This window comes from Mastigoproctus giganteus, chromosome 11 (assembly GCF_048544385.1).
Source record: "Mastigoproctus giganteus isolate SK-2022 chromosome 11, ASM4854438v1, whole genome shotgun sequence".
Lineage (NCBI taxonomy): Eukaryota > Metazoa > Arthropoda > Arachnida > Uropygi > Thelyphonidae > Mastigoproctus > Mastigoproctus giganteus.
Window position 1 is genome coordinate 92891576 of NC_143585.1, and position 20539 is coordinate 92912114.

At 33.9% G+C, this 20539-nt stretch overlaps 1 protein-coding gene across 2 annotated transcripts in view; it reads right to left on the minus strand.

Annotated features, from left to right (window-relative positions):
- The window catches only part of LOC150078262 (palmitoyltransferase ZDHHC16), a 159282-nt gene extending 139250 nt beyond the window's left edge, over positions 1–20032 (minus strand). For both annotated transcript variants that reach the window (XM_090384673.1, XM_090384671.1), the window contains exons 1-2: positions 19792–20032; positions 2950–3141 (exon numbers count right to left, since the gene is read on the minus strand). In XM_090384673.1, coding sequence (XP_090240799.1) covers positions 2950–3141; positions 19792–19983 — 384 coding nt within the window. In that variant the 5' untranslated portion in view covers positions 19984–20032. The remainder of the gene's footprint in view (positions 1–2949; positions 3142–19791) is intronic.
- Between the last annotated feature and the right edge of the window lie 507 nt (positions 20033–20539).

Consider the following 20539-nt stretch of genomic DNA (forward strand, 5'->3'; position numbering starts at 1 on the left):
ATAGGGTGTTGCCTTTTCAATAGGGTGTGTCAACTGGCAACAGGTGGAGGTGCAAGTCTTGTAGCCATAAGTAGAGAAGCTGACCTTAGAATGCACTGAACTCTGTGTGTGTGAGTGAGAGAGAGAGAGATGTGTGCTAACATTTCATTGCCTAACCTGCAGATTTTTAAAACTCCATATTAAAAATGCTTATTGCTCATATTTTCATATAAAAATCGGGGTCAAAATGGAAAATTTCATGAAACAGAATGCTCATTGATATCATGCTATTTTTAAAATGAAAAACATACCTATCATAGAATAAATCTTGTTATAACTGACAACACTGAAAAAGCTTTATTAAAAATGTTAAATAAAATAAAATAGCTAAAAACTTGTAGAATAAAACCATAAAACTGCATGAAAATATAATAAAAGCATTAAAAGCAATAATAGAGGCACTAAAACTGTTTAAACGTATACAACAATATATATACAAAGTAGCTTTTGGAGTGATGTGCTCCATTATCAGCTTTAAGAAACATGGTATGTGAATCACCATTATATACATCATAGAACCCAATTGAAAAAACATGCAACAAAAAGCACATAACAGAAAACCAGTGCAGATCGTGACTGGTGAATATAAAAGGAAAAAATAAATAAAGGAAGAGGAAAGGGGAGAGGAATTAAAAACAGAAGGAAGAAGAGGAGTCAAGAAAAGAAAACATCATCTGTCAGACTCTGGGAAAACTGGATTAAACATATTAGTCAAAGTATAAGAAAGTTTGCCCCACTCATAAGGTTTAAAGCAATGTGGTGAGTCCCTCTATTGCAACTGATATTGGGACTCATCATACCCACATGGAGTGCTCCTAACCAAGAATGATGATGAGAATCACCAGCATAGTCCAAAATCTAAACATCAGAATGCAGATTATAATTAATTGTGAACCATATTCTAATGTATTACAGTTATTTTATTGTTTTTAGGCACTTTTATTATATTTATGTGTGTGTTTTTATGCTGCTAGTTTTTAGTTATTTTATTTTATCCATAAAATTTTTAATAATGCTTTTTCAGTGTCATTGGTTGTGATAAGATTTATTTTATGATATTTTTATTCCCAATCAAGACTGTTATGCAAATATATACATGACATTACCAATGCATGTGAAGAACCAGAATGGCATTCCAGTACACTCCAATCCATTCTAAGCACTAATAAAAACCCATCATGTATTGCATTATTTTCAAGTAAATAATACATTACCTATCTTTGGGTTTTTTTTGTTATCACCAATATCTATGAGTAATATTCTATGAGTAATAAAACTAGAAATCACACACAAATAGAAATGAGAAAGTGTGATGGATTAGGCTATATTTCATGCTAAAAATTATTTTAAATTGTAACTTAAGTTAATTTATAATTTTTATTCAATGTAAAGAAGATCTGCAACTAAAACTTTATTCTGCTGAGTTGGGATAGGGGTGGGGAGATGCTTTGCTACATAAAGTTTGAAAACCACTGTAGTGATCTATGCATTATCTTATTTTGTTTACTTGTCGAAGTAAACAAATCATTTTTCAGCTTAACTGACATATTTATATATGTCTGCTAAGCTGATTAACAAAAAAAGAAGTTTGTAAGCTTACTGCTATCTTTCACAAGACATTAATAGAAACTGCATTAACTAACTACAAATGAATTAATTTAAACTTAGGCCTGAAACTTATCATGGTCTATATTTTCTAATAAAAGATTGAGGTTGTCTGATAAATAATTCCCTGTTTTTATTTTAATTACAAAAATAGAGCACATAGGAAGGAACAGGTTTTGGCCACACATTTTCAGGCATATACAAATAGCATTCTCCATGCATAGTGTCTTTTGTAACTGGTACGGACCAACAAAGTGCATTGTAGTCAAGCCATACCAAAAAGTAAATTTTTGTGAAACTTAAACTGCATTTTCTCCACTGTCATTCTGGATTATAATTTACCCAATAATGGGAGCTGTGGCAGGTTATGGCCCTGCCAATGCAAAATGCCACTTTGTATAGATAGAAAATTTTACCCCTAGGGGGCTCAGCTCACATCTGGTGAGTATGGGCTTGGCACACACCCAGGGTCCTGAACTGGATATCATCACATCATTCTTCTCTTTCATGGCGATTCCCTTCTACTTCTGACTCTTGTTCTCTCTCTCTCTCTCTCTCTCTCTCTCTCTCTCTTCCAGGGAGTAATTCAGAATTTTTTTTTTTTGCTGGTGCAGCATAAGCTTCAAAATTCCTTGCACCATATGGCTAATAATAATAATATTATGTGCACAAGGTAATCATGGAGTAATCAAGGTAATTTTTTTTCAAGATAATGTGTTTATCAAATTCTATGCATCTGTCTCAAACAATTTTTAAACATAATATGACTTCCATGCTTGGTAATGCAGTTCCTTGTTTCAGCACAGTATAACATGTTATTCCACTTTCTCTTGCAGTCTGTCATATGGATTTTATTGACTGCGGAAGGACATGGATCAAACATTTTCTTCTCTTTGTGAAGTCAAAGGCCTCTCTTCCAATCTTTAACTGAACCCATGGTCATTACTTTTTTGTGAAAATTTCTAATTGTTTTTTCATCTAATACTGCATTGTCTTCTATGCATAGCTCATCACCATCTTTAAACTTTGATGACAGTCCATCACACTTCAATCTTGCTGCAATTTACACAAGACTCCAGGATGTTTAAGGAGTTGGTCATTCTTTACCTAAAAAACAACAAAATGGCAATTACTGTGCTTCACATATGACCATTATATCCATTTAATTTCATTAGTTATATCAAAGTAAAAATAAGGACTTGTCAATCTGAAGAAGGAAAGCAAATCAATGAAATAATTCATTTTTACATATATTTTTAAAAATATTAATTATATAAAATTTATTCATAATTTTATAAAATATACCTCAGGAGGAAATCCAGGCGATGTGATATATGCCATATAATAATGAAAGACAACATTGACCAATATCCAGTGACCGATTACAAGAACTACAGCAGTCATCATCTTGCTTTTCTGCCACCAAAATGGCAATCCAATAATATAAGCAACAGCAATCATTGATGCCATCAAAATAATGACACCAACTACTAAAATCTGGAAAAAAAAAAAAAAAAAAAAAAAAACCATGCTATATACAAAATACAGATACAAAAATGGAACCATATGAAGAAAAAAATTTATTCTACTGAGATCCATCCAAAAATAAGTTTCACGTACCCACTGTAGCAACTGAGAGAACAGTAGGCAATCAATCCCTTCCTATTTTACTACATCATAGAAACAATATGCAAGTCTCATTCACTGAACCACTGAATGCTGCTTAATTCATGTCTTGTTTTTGAGACCACTAAACTGCTATGAATTTATAGCAGGTCACTGTGTGACGTGCTATAAATTCATATTGTATGGGGTCACTGTGCAATGTCAGACTGTACTATCAGGAAATGGATTTGCGAATTCAAAAGAATTACAAATGCATATAAAAATGACTCAAAGGCTGGAAAACATATATAACACACACAGCCAAAATGCAGCTCAAGTGGAAGAACTGATAATGAACAATAATAGATCATTCTGATATACATTGATGGCATCTGTGTATATCTAGAAGTAACATTCAATATAATCTTTGTGCATGATGAAAGCAACTTCATAATGGGTACACAAATGCTGGATGAAAAAAAAAAAAAAAAAAGCAGCTTTGACTGCCTCACGTTAGTCTCTTCTCATTCAGCACAGATCAGAGCCAGCAGGATTTTTGAACCAAATCAAATGCCGCTGATGTGACAGATTCCTTTCTGCAACCCAGTGGCCAAAAGATAGTCAAAGCAGTGGAAGCCTACTGATTAGTATGTTTTCAACAATTTCAAACAATTCACGTTTTCAAATTCAATTTCAAATTGAAACTGTTTGAAAACATAAATTTATTTGCTTATGTTAAACACTAGAAGAAAAGAGATGAACCACACTGGCCCACAGATATGAATGGCATACCTATTGATGATCCTGTCTGGTTACTAAAAAACTGAATAAATATTTTGCTCTATACTCATACGTGAAGAAATTTTTAGGGAAGGGAAGGGATGCCAGAAGCATATCAAGTTATAATTTGGAGCTAAATGATTTTGTGATAATTCAGAAGAAAGTGGAAAAGAAATTGTTGAAGCTAAAAATAAAAAAGAGACACTTTTGAGCTCATTGAATCTATCTGATTATTTTAAAAGTAGCAACAAAAGAGTTAAACAAACCTTCAGCCATTGTTATGGGAGCATTCTTTGGTTTTGGGGAGGTTCCCACAGATTGGAGGTGCGCAAATGTCATGTGTATTCACAAAGGAAGGAGGGGAGGACAAAATGGGTAATTAGAGACTTGTAAGCTTGGCTTCTGTTCCAAGAAAAATAATGTGGTCAAAAATTGAAGAAGAAATAAATAAGTAAGAATCCACAAGTCGTCTAAGGTCCGGCCTATTGAGAAAGATCCAGTTGTGCAGATATGTAAGCCGAGAAATCTAAGTGAGAAAACGTGTCCAGTCCAAGAGCCCCCAAAGAAGAGACAGACCATCAGAAAAATTTGAAATGGATGCGAGAAGCTTGTCTGCCATGAAAGAACCAGAATGCCGTAAGCCTGTTTGCCACGAAAGAAACCAGAGTGCCAAGGAATGGAAAGTAAGCCATTCCTTGGGCTCATCAATGGGCTGCTACAGAGGAAACCAGAGTGCCAAAGAATTGAAAGTAGCAGCCCATTTTGTAATGTAAGTGTGTTCCAGTTTTATTGAACCCCACACTCATAAGCTAAACTCTGTGAGAAATTTGTTTGATAGTGTCTTTCAAAAGAAGTTCTTTCGTAATATACAAGTGAGTAGTTTTTAAGTTGGGTTAGATTACAGATAGAGTTAATAACCATGAAATAACGTAAGGGTAGTAAAGGGAAAAAAAATAAAATAAAAAATATATATATATATATATACAGTTGGTCGTCGACTTACGACTGCCTTCTTGTTTGTTTGTTTTTGGTTTTTAGGAGCATTAGCAACTAAGGCCATATTGCTTTGGGAATATGCGGTGGTCATTCCCTTGACCTTTCCGCATCCGCCGTATTTGGTGGTGAACGACAACTGCCTTCTGTTCTGACTGACAGGTCGTAAGTCGATCTGGTCGTATGTCAACCATATATTTATTAACAGTATTTTTTAACCTTTCTAATCTTTTTATTATCTTTATAATTTATTTTTATAATCTTTTAAATTTTTATCATCTTTTATTTTTCATTTTAAATACAGTAATGCTTTTATCTTTTACTTCATTTCTACGCCTAGGCTACCTCTCTCTAGGAGGTTAAATTCAAACGCTCTGTACATTTTAATTGGTTTATTATTCATACTGTTTATAAAAAATACAAAACTACGATCTATAATTAAATATACTGACTGACAGGTCATAAGTCGATCTGGTCGTATGTCGACCATATATTTATTAACAGTATTTTTTAACCTTTCTAATCTTTTTATTATCTTTATAATTTATTTTTATAATCTTTTAAATTTTTATCATCTTTTATTTTTCATTTTAAATACAGTAATGCTTTTATCTTTTACTTCATTTCTACGCCTAGGCTACCTCTCTCTAGGAGGTTAAATTCAAACGCTCTGTACATTTTAATTGGTTTATTATTCATACTGTTTATAAAAAATACAAAACTACGATCTATAATTAAATATACAGTATTGTCATAATTTGAAAAACAATACTGTACATAATGTACTGTAAACACAGAAATACAATCTAAAATTAATGTAAAAATTAATACAAATGAAATTTACAAAATCAAATTTTTAATCTTTGCTTGTGCTGGGTTGTGGATCATCAGGGTCATTTTCTTGAGTTGAGGTAGGAGATGTTTTCTTGATGAGGAACATGCTGAGCTTTGTTTGAACAGTTTGTTTCTTTTTTTCTTCATATATCTCATGATAGCAACGCACAGCGTCTTGAATGATACGTTCAACCTTTGTAAATCGTTCGACATTAGCGTCCATTGCTTCGAAACTGGCGAGAGCTTTATTTAGTTGCGAAAAAGAATCTGATAAACCCTTTGCAGTGAATTTCTTTTCTGGCTTCTCTTCTTCTTTCTCTTCTTCCTCCCTCGCTTTTTCTTGTGCCACTCTCTGTGCTTCCAATTCAATCAACTCTTCATCCGAAAGTTCTTTTGTCTCACAGGCTAGCAACTCCTCTACGTCTTCTATTTCACATTCTAATTTAAGATTTTTTGCAAGGTTAACTATTTTTTCTGTAATCACTTCCAGCTCCTCTCCTTTTTCAGATCCTTCAAATGCAGTATTCGCATAACATTTTAGACACTTTTTCCAAATTCCCGACATACAATTCTTTGATACACATTCCCATGCGGTCGAAATATTCTTGACACACTGAAGAATGTTGTACTGCTTCCAAAAGTCTCGCAAAGATAAATCAGCATCAGAATCTATCGCATCGATGGCTTGTGCGAATGTCGTTCTGAGATAGTGAGCCTTGAATGCTGAAATAGCACCTTGATCCATGGGTTGAATAAGAGCGGTGTGTTAGGTGGTATAAAAACCACTCTAACATCATGATGAAGGTCATCCAGATGAGGGGGGTGGCCAGGAGCATTGTCTATAACCAATAAAATCTTGAAAGGGATACCTTTCTCCGCACAATATTCACGAGCTTGGGGAATGAAGCAGTTCATGAACCAGTCTTCGAACAGTGCTTGAGTCATCCAAGCTTTACGGTTTGAACGGTAGTAAATGGGCAGTGTGTGCTTGTTGATGTGCTTAAATGCACGAGGGTTTTCTGAATGATAAATGAGAAAAGGCTTCAGCTTAAAACCCGCGGCATTCCCACCAAGCAACAAAGTTAATCGATCCTTAAAAGCTTTGAATCCTGGCATCCTTTTTGCTTCTTGGTGTATGTACGTACGATTAGGCATGCGTTTCCATTGCAAGCTGGTTTCATCTATGTTGAATATTTGTTCCAGTAGATAACCTTCTTCTTTGATTAAAGAATCGAAACTATCAACGAATTTTTTGGCTCCATCTTCATCTGCACTTCCTGCTTCTCCTGTGACATGTACATTATGCAAAGCAAATCTTTTTTTTAAAACGCTTAAACCACCCAGTACTAGCCTGAAAATCTTGTGCGTAATCGTCTCCGGCGCGTGATTTTAAACTCTGAAACAAACTTCTAGCCTTCGCTTGCACTGTGTGAAGACTCATGGGTGTATTTTTTTGTATTAAATCTTCCATCCACATAAACAACAATTTCTCCATTTCATGGATGGGTCCCTGTTGTTGTTTGGTTAAAATTGTAGACTTAATAGGTGCAGAACCTTTCACAGCTTCCCGAATTCTTTCTTTGTCCTTAAGTATCGTCGATACCGTGGAATGTGATAACTTCAAGTCACCACTTATCGTATTCACTTTCTTTCCACCTTCATACTGCTGGATAACTTTCATTTTACACTCTAAATCAATAGTTTTCCTTAACTTCTTAGCTGACGTATATGTAGATGAAGGCATTTTCCTTTTACTAAACATTTTATGGGTACAGTATTTCAATAGAATTTGAATTAATATACCACACGCAACAGATGCTTGAAAGCGACTGAGTGTATGTGACAGAGGAGTCTAAGAAATTTTATTGCTCGCAATTTAACGCCAGCAATTAATCGCTAGCAGTTTACCGCCACGTCAGTTTATCGCATAAACAATTTATTGCCTACAAATATCGCCAGGCAATACTGTACAGTCGGTCCTCGTATAACGTGTTTACATTACACGAATTCGATCATACATGATTTATAAATAGGGGAATGATATCTTATATAACACGAACCGAATTCGCTTATGCACGATTCGCCTTTGTGTTTACAAGAAATGGCAGTCGAACGCAGAATCACCCCAACCGAACGCAACACGATAGGAATGAAGAGAAGATTCTGAAAATGTATTTATGTTTTTTATATCAGTGAAGGGGAAACACATTTCACCATAATAACGTAAAAACCAACACAATTCCAGCTATCGATATAATCGCAAATGCAATTAGATGGAGTTTACTACCAGTTTATAACAGATTCTACTAGCAGAAACGCAACTGGAAATTGTTTTATGGTAGTAACCCCCAGAAATGTGCTTTAGTAAAATGTGAGGTGTTAATAGTGTATCTCGGCCTTTACGGTGTTGTTTATTCAGTTTCTACACACGCGCAGCTTTGTTTATGCGTATCAAGCGTGCCTCCTAGTTTTGTAATTGTGCTTTATTCCCTAAAAATTAGTAAAATACTTAAAAGGTGTGAAAAGGAAGCGTCCTGGCTAAGACACTGCAGATTCAGAGAGAGAGAGAGAAAAAAAAAAAAAAAAAGCAATATCGATAAACAGAGGCGGACTGGGTCAAAAATTCGTACCCGGGAAAATTTATAGTGGCCTCATACTACGGTTTATGGCCAAAATCAAACCGGCCTCCGGCCCACCGGGGTTACCCAGGTAAGGCTTATGGCCAGTCCGCCTCTGTCGATAGAGAAAAAATAAAATATGAAATTGTGAAACGCTTTGAGCAAAATGAAAGACCATGTGATATTGCACGTGCTACAGACCGAAATGAGGCAACGCCGAGAATTAGAAAGAATGCAGAGAAAATAAAAACAACTTTCATAGCAGGAACAACTCAAAGTGTAATTAAAATCCATTAGATTAAGACACAAAGAATTGGAAGAGACGGAACGGCTGTTATCTGTTTGGATAGAAAATCAAACAAAAAACAAGTTTGCTTACGATAGAAGCAAAAGCATTAGCAATATTTTATTACGTAATAGTCGTAATAAAATACATAAGTATTTTATTACGACTGTTTTATTTAATATAATAAATTTTTTACTATTTTATTAATAAATTTTTATTATTTAAATAAATAATAAAAAAATAAATATTTTTTATTATTTATTATATTATAATAAAAATAAAAAAATATTATAATATTATTTTTTATTACGTATTTTAATCGTTATAAAATACTTACAATCGTTATAAAATACGTAAGTATTTTATAACGATTAAAATTACCCGATTATTTATTGTGTTTGGTAATGTTTTGGTTCCAAATGTGTGTTCAATCTTGGGTGGTCGGCACCTAACCCCACTTTTCCCATAGGGCCTGTTGTTTATATTGCACGATTTTGCATTGCACGAGAGTTTCTAGGAACACAACTATCTATCGTGCTATACGAGGACAGACTGTACATATAAAATTTATTTTTAACTTAAGTAGCATAGCATGTTTTAGGAGAGTGGGGGTAGGGCGTGTCGATCAGGGAGGTACTAATAATTAATTATCCCAACGTGACTGATTCTGAAGATTGCATAAACATTCATTTTGAATTTTTGCAGTGTACTATGACATACATAATGTTATAATTAGTTTAGTTTAAAATTAATCAATTGTTATACTGTTTAAATAATGGATTTTTTACTATTTTTGTGATACATGTAACTATGATTTATTATTTATTTATTTTTTTTGTGGTCATAAGTGCGGCCGGTCGTAAGTCGCATAGGTCGTAAGTCGATGACCAAGTGAATTATATTAAATTATATTAGTGAATTATATTATCATTGAATTATATTAAATATTAACATAAGTTAAATTATAATAAAGTGAATTAATAAATAAATAATTAAGCATTCATTAGAGGCAGCGACATGCAATTCCTCCATATGAAGCTGAAATACATCCAATATTTTAAATTAAATAAAATAAACCATAAGCCAGTAGTATGGCAAAAACTGTAGAGCGAAAATTAACATAAAAATAACCCAAATAAACAAACGAACGAAAAGAAAGAATAGATAAATAGTAGCCCAGAAACCCTTGTATAATTTCAAACTTTAAATCCAATTAACAAAAACTATACAAAATTTAGGATAATGCCAATTACATATTAATTTAGCGGTACCACCCCCCCAGAGGTACCAGTTCCGAAAGACGTGAAATATCACCAAAAGAGGATTAAAGGAACTACCAAACGATAACAAAATCGAAATAAATTAAAATAAAATAGACTGACCATCATGCCCCATATCGACAGAGGACCACGAGGCCAATAATGGTCATGGAATCGCTGCATTTCAATCGCTATACAAATCGTCACCATGGTGAAAAGATCGAAGTACCAATTCACCCTCCCTTCTCCGATCGATCCACCAATGCAGAGGATTTGCACGGCGGCGATCCTTAAGCTTCATATGGAGGAATTGCAAGTTGCTGCCTCTAATGAATGCTTAATTATTAATTTATTTTTATTTATATTTTATAATATAAAATATAATAAAATTATAATAAAATTAGCTTCTATATAAGCTGATTCAGCTCACAGTATGTCAGTGGTGTGGCTCTGCTCTAGAGTGCTCTCTGTTCTATAATTTATTTTACGCTGCATAAGGACCACCGCCGTGCAAATCCTCTGCACTGGTGGATCGATCGGAGAAGGGAGGGTGAATTGGTACTTCGATCTTTTCACCATGGCGACGATTTGTATAGCGACTGAAATGCAGCGATTCCATGACCATTATTGGCCTCGTGGTCCTCTGTCGATACGGGGCATGATGGTCAGTCTATTTTATTTTAATTTATTTTGATTTTGTTATCGTTTGGTAGTTCCTTTAACCCTCTTTTAGTGATATTTCACGTCTTTTGGAACTGGTACCTCTCGGGGGGGGGGGGGGGGGGGGGGTTACCGCTAAATTAATATGTAATTGGCATTATCCTAAATTTTGTATAGTTTTTGTTAATTGGATTTAAAGTTCGAAATTATACAAGGGTTTCTGGGCTACTATTTATATCTATTCTTTCTTTTCGTTCGTTTGTTTATTTGGGTTATTTTTATGTTAATTTTCGCTCTACAGTTTTTGCCATACTACTGGCTTATGGTTTATTTTATTTAATTTAAAATATTGGATATATCGCGGTTTTGCGTATTCGTGATCGCTGATTTAATATAAAATGAAACTTAAAAAATGTGAATTTTAAAGCGCCATGAATATTTTCCGCCATAAAAAAACATGGGCATGGCTAAAATTATCTTTCCTGGTCAAAACAGTGCTCAGTGGGTGGGGGAGAGGGGTGACAAAATCGCAAGCGTGGATGTTTCTCGCTAATCCTTGTTCAGTATGTGTTATGCGCTTGTCATGGAAGGTTTCGTCATTTGCTTTTAATTTATATGCTTATAAATTGAATAAATTTATCAATTTATAAATTGATATGCTTACAAAAATGATAAATCTACCGTTTTGCAGTGTAAAACAGACTTTTTCGAGTGTGTTAACAGAAGAAAGTGACTTTATTGTGGACAAGTTCTTTCTAACCCGTACAAAAATATGACTACTAATAACAAGAAAAATGTGAAAATATCAAAGAAGATGATGACATTAGCGAATAAAATTGAGTTATTAGATAAAATTTCTAATGGTGAAAGTGTCTCCTCAGTGGCAAAACATTATAAAATCAATGAGTCAACGGTACGATCAATCAAAATTTTTCGGAAGAAAAAATCCACCGTAGTGTCCGTGAAAACACGCTAATTGCTTCAAAAATTTGCTCTATAACTCGTGATGTTAAATTAGAAAAAATGGAAAAGGCTTTAAATCTGTGGATAGAAGACCGAACTCAAAATAAAATTCCATTAAGTTCACTCATCATTCATGAAAAGGCAAAACTCCTTTATCAACACTTTAGCGAAACTGGTGATAGCACTGGCGGGATAAGTTTTTTTTGCTAGCAAAGGCACTGGTTTGAAAGATGTTTGAAATTTCTAATAAATATTACATTTAATATTAAATTGTTTCTTATTTTCATTTCGATGCCATATGCTTCCATTTCACTATGTACTGTCTATGTACATAGTCATATTATGAGGGTACATATAATACATACATATACAAAATTTTAGACTAGTTTTTCTTATATATTTCATACTTTGGAACGGAACCCCTTTATTACTATGGGAGCCATAACTCAGTATTCATGTTTTCGGTATTCGCGGCATTTCTTAGGAACGTAACCCCCGCTATTCGCAGGTGTTTACTTCCTAAGAAATAAAATATAAGGTAATTAATAATAGAATGAATCATAGGCATAGTAGGATGAGAATGTGGTAACCTATATTATTGTTCTAGACAATATGTTAACAGATGATAATATGACAGATAAGATTCTAGGTAATGTGTTAATGTGTAAAGGGAAGAAGAAATTTATTTTCAGAAAAAAGGGGAATGCTGCCCTGTATTAGAAAGGGAGAGTAACTAACTAAAGATGCTAACTAAAGCAGTAACTAAGGTAGAAATAAGTGATTTGCAGTAAATCCTACTGATGTAAGGTGATAATAATAGTAATTGAACTGATATGTGTTAATAGGTAAGTGATTTGTTGTAAGTACCACTGAAGAAAGGTGATGAAATAGTAAACTGATTTGATATGGGTTGAATAGATAGGTGAATTGACAGAAATAAGATTTGTAGTGCACATATTGCTGATGTAAGGTGATAAGTGGAGATTTTTTTTTTTTTTTATGAAAACCCCAAACACAAAAGGTATCAAAACCTATAGTTCTTAGTACCGTGTATGGGTTGAAGGAGAAGTATGGGAGGAGGGGGATGCAGGAAACTTTACTCTAGAGACTAAACATGGGTTTCACCACTTCAAGTCTCCAATAAGCAAAGTGGTGGTATTTCACCGGTTGATGATTGATTTGATTGTTGATTTGATATATAGGTGATTTGACAGACACTGGAGATTTATAGTAAAGAAGAGACAACTAATAAAAAAATTATATGTGAAAACCTGTAAAGGGTTGTGCTAATCAAAGTAAATTGTATATACATATGAGGAATATATGAGAATAGTAGATTATGTGTGTGAGATGAGAGGAAGAGATTTACTTGTATTACAGTTTACATTACATGTATTACAGTTTATGAGACTTTAAATTTGAAATCTGTATGTGTGTGTGTGTGTGTAAATAATTTTTATGAGACTTATTAAAAGTTTGTTAATTATGTAAATGTTGTTATATAATGCTCATTAAAAAATTTAATCCGTTGTGGAACCTGTGGAATGTTTTCCAGGGTGAACCTGGTGACTAATCATAGCTCACCTGGGGATTCTTTTCTTTGTGATCGATGTAAGGAGTGCACCGATCTTAAATTACAATTTGGTGCACTGATGGAACAATTTGAGTCACTGAAAAAATGGATGCTTGCCCTCGAGAATAATGATCTGGGAGCTCGCCAGGGACTCAAGATTCGAGCAATCTACCAAGTGATGCATACCTGATTCGGGCCTCAAAACAGAAAAACCAAGTGCAAACTACTCTGGTTCAAAAGGACATTGTTTTATTAGGAGACTCCATTGTCAGAGCAACTATTAATGATGTCACCAACAGATTGTCAGATTTTAAGGGGGGGGTAAAGAGAACATTATTATTCATGTGGGGACTAATGACATTAAACGTACACGATCTGACGATTTGTCGGAAAAATACAGGGCCATGCTGAGGAAATGCCGCGAGCTAGGCCACAATGTCTATGTGTCTGCAATTCTGCCCAGACACGATAGGAGGGATTATATGTTAAAAGCCTTGTGGATTAACTCAAGACTTGAAGGACTCTGCAAGGCTTTGGGGGGAAATTTCTATTAGCTTGGCCCACAATTGTAGGTAGAAGGAATTTGTTTTGTAGAGAGACAGGATACACTTAAACAAAGGTTGATTTGGTAGTTATTGGCGCATCGGCTTCTGTGGCCATATTGCACCTCCCAAGGTTTTTGCAGTACTTTGATCCAAGCCCGAGGCGGGAATCGAACCCGCGACCTTTGGGTTGCCGGGCAGGTACTTTTACCCACTCGGCTAACCCGGTCGGCCCTTAAACAAAGGTGGTGCAAAAGTTTTTGCCAGTATTATTGAGGATACCTTAAAGGTTCAGGAAAGCTGCTAGTTAGGGGGGAATGTCGGAAATACTGACACACGTTTATCTGATAATATTGGTCAAAGTAACTCTTGCACATACCTCAAGAGTTCTTATCTGTTACCCCAACTGGACATATTATTTAGATGTTCTGGGGGCAGAAATGTTTTAAGTGAGCGGGTAGCTAATGCCAGGGAAGAGAGCCTAAAAAACTTCAAGGGCTGTGTTAGGGTAGTTAAATATACAAGAACAGTAAGTCTTAATTGTTTATATAGTAATGTTAGAAGTGTCGTCAATAAAATGAGAAAATTCAAACTGCTGGTTAAAACAAGTAACGTGGACATAATAGAGCTTACGGAGACGTGGTGCCACCCGGAAATTGGGGGTGATGAGTTTCAGAACGGCTTGTATAATGTATTTAGGAAGGATAGGGTAGATAGAAGGGGTGGTGGGGAATGCTTCTTATCAGAAGCAGCGTGAGCACGACAATAGCTTTCCCGGATTCAGATGTTTCACATGCTAACATAGAATCTGTATGATGTGAGATAGTTGGAAACAAAGGTATAATGCGAGTAGGAGTAATCTACAGACCAGGTGATTGTGAAGATTATGACGAAAGCCTCTACATGCAAATGGAATGGGCAAGTAAGCATCAATGTCTTATTATGGGTGATTTCAATTTGCCTCTAATTGATTGGAGTAAATGGGAAGGAAACTCGACATGGGGAACAAAATTTTTAAATCAACTAGATGACTGTTATTTGTATCAACATGTCAGGGAAAGTACTTGAGAAAAGAATATCCTAGACCTCATCATCACTCATGAATCAGATGACATAACAGGGCTGACAGTAGAGGAACCAGTAATAGGAAGTGATCACGGAGTTCTACGGTGGATGATGATGAGAGAGAGGTAGTAGCAGTAAAAGGCAAAGGAATGGGTTTTAATTTCAGAAAAGCAAATTACGATGCCTTAAGGTACTACATGGCCTCTATATATATATATATATTTTTTTTTTTTTGGTGCATTGGCTTCTGTGGCCATAATGCACCTCCCAAGGTTTTTGCAGTACTTTGATCCAAGCCCAAGGCGGGATTCGAACCCGCGACCTTTGGGTTGCCAGGCAGGCACTTTACCCACCCGGCTAGCCCGGTCGGCATCATGGCTTCTATTAACTGGGTAGATATCGCACAGAGAATGAATACATTTGAACTTTGGTATGCTTTTAAAACATTAATCACAGATGCCTTGAATGCGTATTTACCATTAAAAAATACTCCACGAGGAGGGTTCCAAGTTGGATGAATAGTGAAGTTGCCACATTACTTTAGCAGAAAAAGGTGGCATGGAAAGGTTACAGAGCAATGAAGCCTATAACAGCTACAAGATGATCTGTAATAGAGCCACAGAAAAGGTTCGACAGGCAAAGGCAGTTTATGATAAATCACTAGCAAACAGAGCAGAGGGGGGTAAGGAATTCTATATATATATATATAAATGCCAAGAAGAGCAGGACAAACCAGATCAGAATTTTACTTAAGGGAAAGAGGATAGTATTAAATACACCAGCTGCCATTGCAGATGAACTCAACAGTTATTTTGCATCAATATTTATAAATGAAAAACCTTTTGTGGCAATAGAAAATTGTGGGAGCGAAGTTGAAAAATATGTAATTAATGATATTGAGATTTCGCAAGATTATTTAATGAAAAAACTTTCAAGCCTACAGGCCAGTAAAGCTCCTGGAGTTAATGGAATATACCCTATAATCTTAAGGGAGGCGGCAAGTGAGTGCACATTGAACCACTGAGGCTAATTATGAGAGCATCACTAGACTCTGGGGAGATTCCGTTGGATTGGAAAAGTGCCAATGTATCTCCCATACATAAGGGTGGCTCTAAGAGTGAAGTGGGAAATTATCGACCTGTCAGTCTGACTTCAGTAGTAAGGAAAATCATGGAGGCAATGATCAAGTGTGGAATTCAGGATCATTTGGATAGAATTGAAATTCTCAAGGATACTCAGCATGGTTTTGTAAAGGGAAAATCATGTTTAACAAATCTGGTTCCTATTTTGAAAGGGTCACTCACGAGCTGGATTTAGGGAATAATTTCGACACTGTTTATTTAGATTTCAGCAAAGCTTTTGACTCAGTCCCACATGGGTGGTTGCTTTATAAGCTGGAACAGGTTGGAATCACTGAGAAAATCCTTAGATGAATAGCAGGATGGCTTCAGGGCAGGAGGCAGTGTTGTGATAAATGGCTATTCCTCAGATTGGGTTGATGTAAGAAGTGGGGTTCTCCAAGGATCAGTATTAGGACCACTGTTGTTTTTAATTTTCATAAAAGACATCGACGAAGGGATAGAGGGCATGATGTCTAAATTTGCAGATGATGTTAAAATTGGTAGAGTAGTTAATGATCACTGTCAAGCTGAGCTTCTTCAGAGAGACCTAGATAGACTTCAGAAATGGTCAGAAAAATAGCAGCTATGCTTTAATCCAACTAAGTGTAAGGTAACTGGGAAACAGTAATCACAAAATAACTTATTCACTTGGTGGAGTTTAACTAAACCCAGTACTGGAGGAAAGGGACTTGGGCGTTACGATATGGTCAGATATGAAATTCTCTGAGAATTGTAAACAGGTTGCAAGGAAGGCCCATGGTGTCCTATCGAAATTTTGCAAGTAGAGATAGGGACGTGATAATCCCATTATATAAGGCTTTTGTTAGACCACACTTGGAATACTGTGTTCAAGTATGGAGACCGCACCTAAAGAAAGACATCGAGCTTCTTGAAAGGATGCAAACACGGGTAACTCACCTGGTGAGATCGGCAAAAGGGTGTCCTTATGAAGAAAGACTTTGAATATGTGGGTTGCAGAGTTTGTAAACTAGGCACCTTAGAGGAGATTTGGTTGAGATCTTTAAGGCTCTGAGAGGCATCAGTAAAATGAATGAGGACGAAATTTTCAAGATTATAAAGGATGCTAGAACTAGGGGACATAAATTCAAGTTACGGGGTAAAAATGTTTAGATTGGACTGCAGGAAGTTTTATTTTAGCCAGCGAGTTATAAATTACTGGAATAAGCTGCCTGGGTGGTAGAGGCTGACAGTTTGGGGAAATTCATAGGTCATCTGGATAGTACCTTCGGGTGAGGGAAGCGCATAATTTTCTTTTTTTTTTTATTAATTTTCTTTTCTTTTATTAATTATTATTATTTATTATTTATATTTTTATAATTGTTTTATTTGTTTTTTTTTTTTTTTTTTTTTGGCTGGTGCAGCATAAGCCATAGACTTTCTTGCACCATGCGGCCATTACTAATACTAAGTCAAATCACTAGCCAGGGGTCCTTATATGGATTCTTCACTGTAGACTGTGTGATTTGAGAATAATTGGAATCTATTATTTTATCCATAATTTTGTAACTTTAGTTTATCTTTGTATTTTGTATTGCTGTTTATTTTGTATTCATTCATGTCCTCTCATGGTTTTTTTCCCCTCTAATATGAACCCCTGGCTTGTAGCGGTAACTGTATTGTATATTAATATATATACCATACATTCATGTATACAAGAGTTATTTAAACTAAAAAAAAAAAACTGCAAATGTAAGTAAATAATAGTATCTAATATATATATATATATATATATATATATATATATACACTTTTTTTTTTTTTTTAATTTTCTAAAAACTCTTTATATACATACTCATGTGCATGTATTTCTGCCTATTATGTATATAAAGAGTTTTTAGAAAATATGTTTGAAATTTTGGGTATTAAACAGTTTTTTAAAATGGAAAATACAAGAAGCTAACAGTTTCATCTTTATGTTTTATGTCTATTTTCTTAATTTTCTGCAAATTAATATATTTATTAAAAAACTAAAAAATTGCACACAGTAAGTATTCTGGTCTATTAAGAAAAGGTGAAATATTGGTATACTCCAAGCAGAATTCAAAAAATTAAAAACAAAGTAGATACCTGTCAGGTCTCATGCTTCCTTTTTTGTTATAACTAAGGGCACTAACACTGCAGGGTTATTAATAACATTTAGGAAATATTTAATTGCAGCTGAAATATTAATATATTCTAATTTAAAAAAAAAAATAAATAAATGCATATGAAATCGATTACTTTAACCTCTATAAATTTTAAAATCAGGTGATTTTACTCAATCAGGTTATAGGCTGGACAATATCTGCAATTACACCAAAATATGGCCCTATGCATGTAAAATATTTTCATGATCTTAATAAAATCATACTTGATAAACCAGACAAAAGAATATTTCCACAAAAAAAAAATTTTTTCTTCTCCAAAAAAAAAAAAAAAAAAAAAGTCTACCCACTAAGGATTAGTATTCTGGCAGATTACAAAATAATTCTTTAATGACACCTCACATGTCATCTTGACATGTTAAGGTAGTCTCAATAGTGATGGATCTGAATAAAGAAAGAAAACAAAGCTGCTGCTTTGTTTTCTTTCTTTGTTCAGATCCATCTTAAACTTCAAAAAAAAAACTTTGCACTCTATTCATATTATAAAATGAGAGGATCTATTACTGTTTTGTACTCATTACTTGCTCCAATAAAAATGGATTTTTTAATTAATATAATAATTAATTGTTTTCAACTAGATAGTAGGCATAGCTTAGCTTAATTATCAGCACTCACCTCATAGTAATCCGCTTAGTTTGATTAAAGTTTCAACACATACATAGTAGTTATGAAACTTTAAAATTCTGATTAGTAGCTATTTTTAACTTAAAGAAATTATGAATTAAAAAAAAAAATTAGAAATTACTAAATTATGAGTTTTAAATTATAAACTTTTAAATTATAAACCTAGTGATTTCTATTTTTTTTTTTTTAATTCAAAAATAGCTACTAATCGGAATTTTAAAGTTCCATGACTACTATGTACATGAAACTTTCATCAAACTAAGCGGATTACTGTGAGGTGAGTGCTGATAATTAAGCTAGGCTATACCTACGATCTAGTTGTTAGATCACAGCACATAAGGATTCCTTAATATATCATCAGTTAATTGTTTTCAGTAAATATGGCTATATTTCTAAAGCTGACAAAGTGAAGTTAATGAGAATTTATATAAACAAATATATTTCTAAATTCATTTCTAAATACGCAAAATTAATCACTTGCTCAGAGGAAGAAAACAACAAAAAATAAATAAATAATAAGGCACTGCACAATTTGCAAATGATTTCAGAAATTTAAATACAATTATATTTCATTTTATGTGACAGACAGGTTAACAATTTCATGCTATGCGAAATTTATGCAAAATGAGATTATAAATATGTTAAGCTGATTAGGGTAGATGATACAAAAAAGTAAAGCGAAATATTAATATAAATGCATTTATAAATTTATATATATATTTTAACCTAAAAAATAAAAATAAATATTAATATTTCATAAGTTCTGTGTTGCAACCTTAATAAGACTGATTCAAATTGGATTATATACGAAGCTTAACAGTATCATTATGCAATAATACGGAAAGGTCAGGGAATGACCACCGCATATCACGGAGCAATATGGTCTTAGTTGCTAATGCTCCTAAAAACCAAATAACAACAACAACATGCAACAATAAAGCTGTGTGAAAAAAAGGAATCATATAAAGTGAGGTGCAACTACAAAATATCAAATAGTTTGAAATAATAACAAATTCTGTGTTCATAATACTTCATTACTAATATTTAAATTATACTTACCGGACCAAGAGCCTTAGAAAAATGATCAACAAACCAGAACATTGGTTCCATACATGTATCACTTAGATAATACTTATCAGCAAATTCATTATAACACAGAGAACAGCACGTCAACCTTATTAAGTATGCTTGAAATTTTAGTCGTTCCCAAAGACGCTGTGCACATGAATCAAGAGTCCATCGAATTTTCATTTTGAGATGCTATCAATTTATCCATAAGCTTTATCTAATACTTCCTGAATATATTTGCATGATGAGCTTCATTATCTGCAATTCCATATTGCACTTTAAGAATAACAAAAAAATGGCAATGAAAGGCAAAAAAAATATAAATTCAATCTGCAATTATAAAATAAATTTCCATTTTATTTAATCCAATAAAATGAAAAACTTCATAATTCATCCTGCATAGATTTCATTATCTGTAATTATATATTGCATGTTAAGAACAGAAATAAATAAATTTCCATTTATATTTGGTATGGCCACTGCAGTCAAAACAGTTTACAGCTTCATAACTACTTCCACAGATGCCAACTGTTAGAAATCATAAATCAGAAAATATTTAATGCAGATCAGTTATTATCCAAAAAAATCAGAAATCATGTGTGTGTGTGTGTGTGTGTGTTTAATGGCACACATGCTGCTGTGGCTATAGTGCACCTATTCTTAGGAATGTTAAATTAAATAATTATCAGAAATCGTGGAAAGTTTTTTAAAAGTAAAATGAGAATTGTGATATACATGC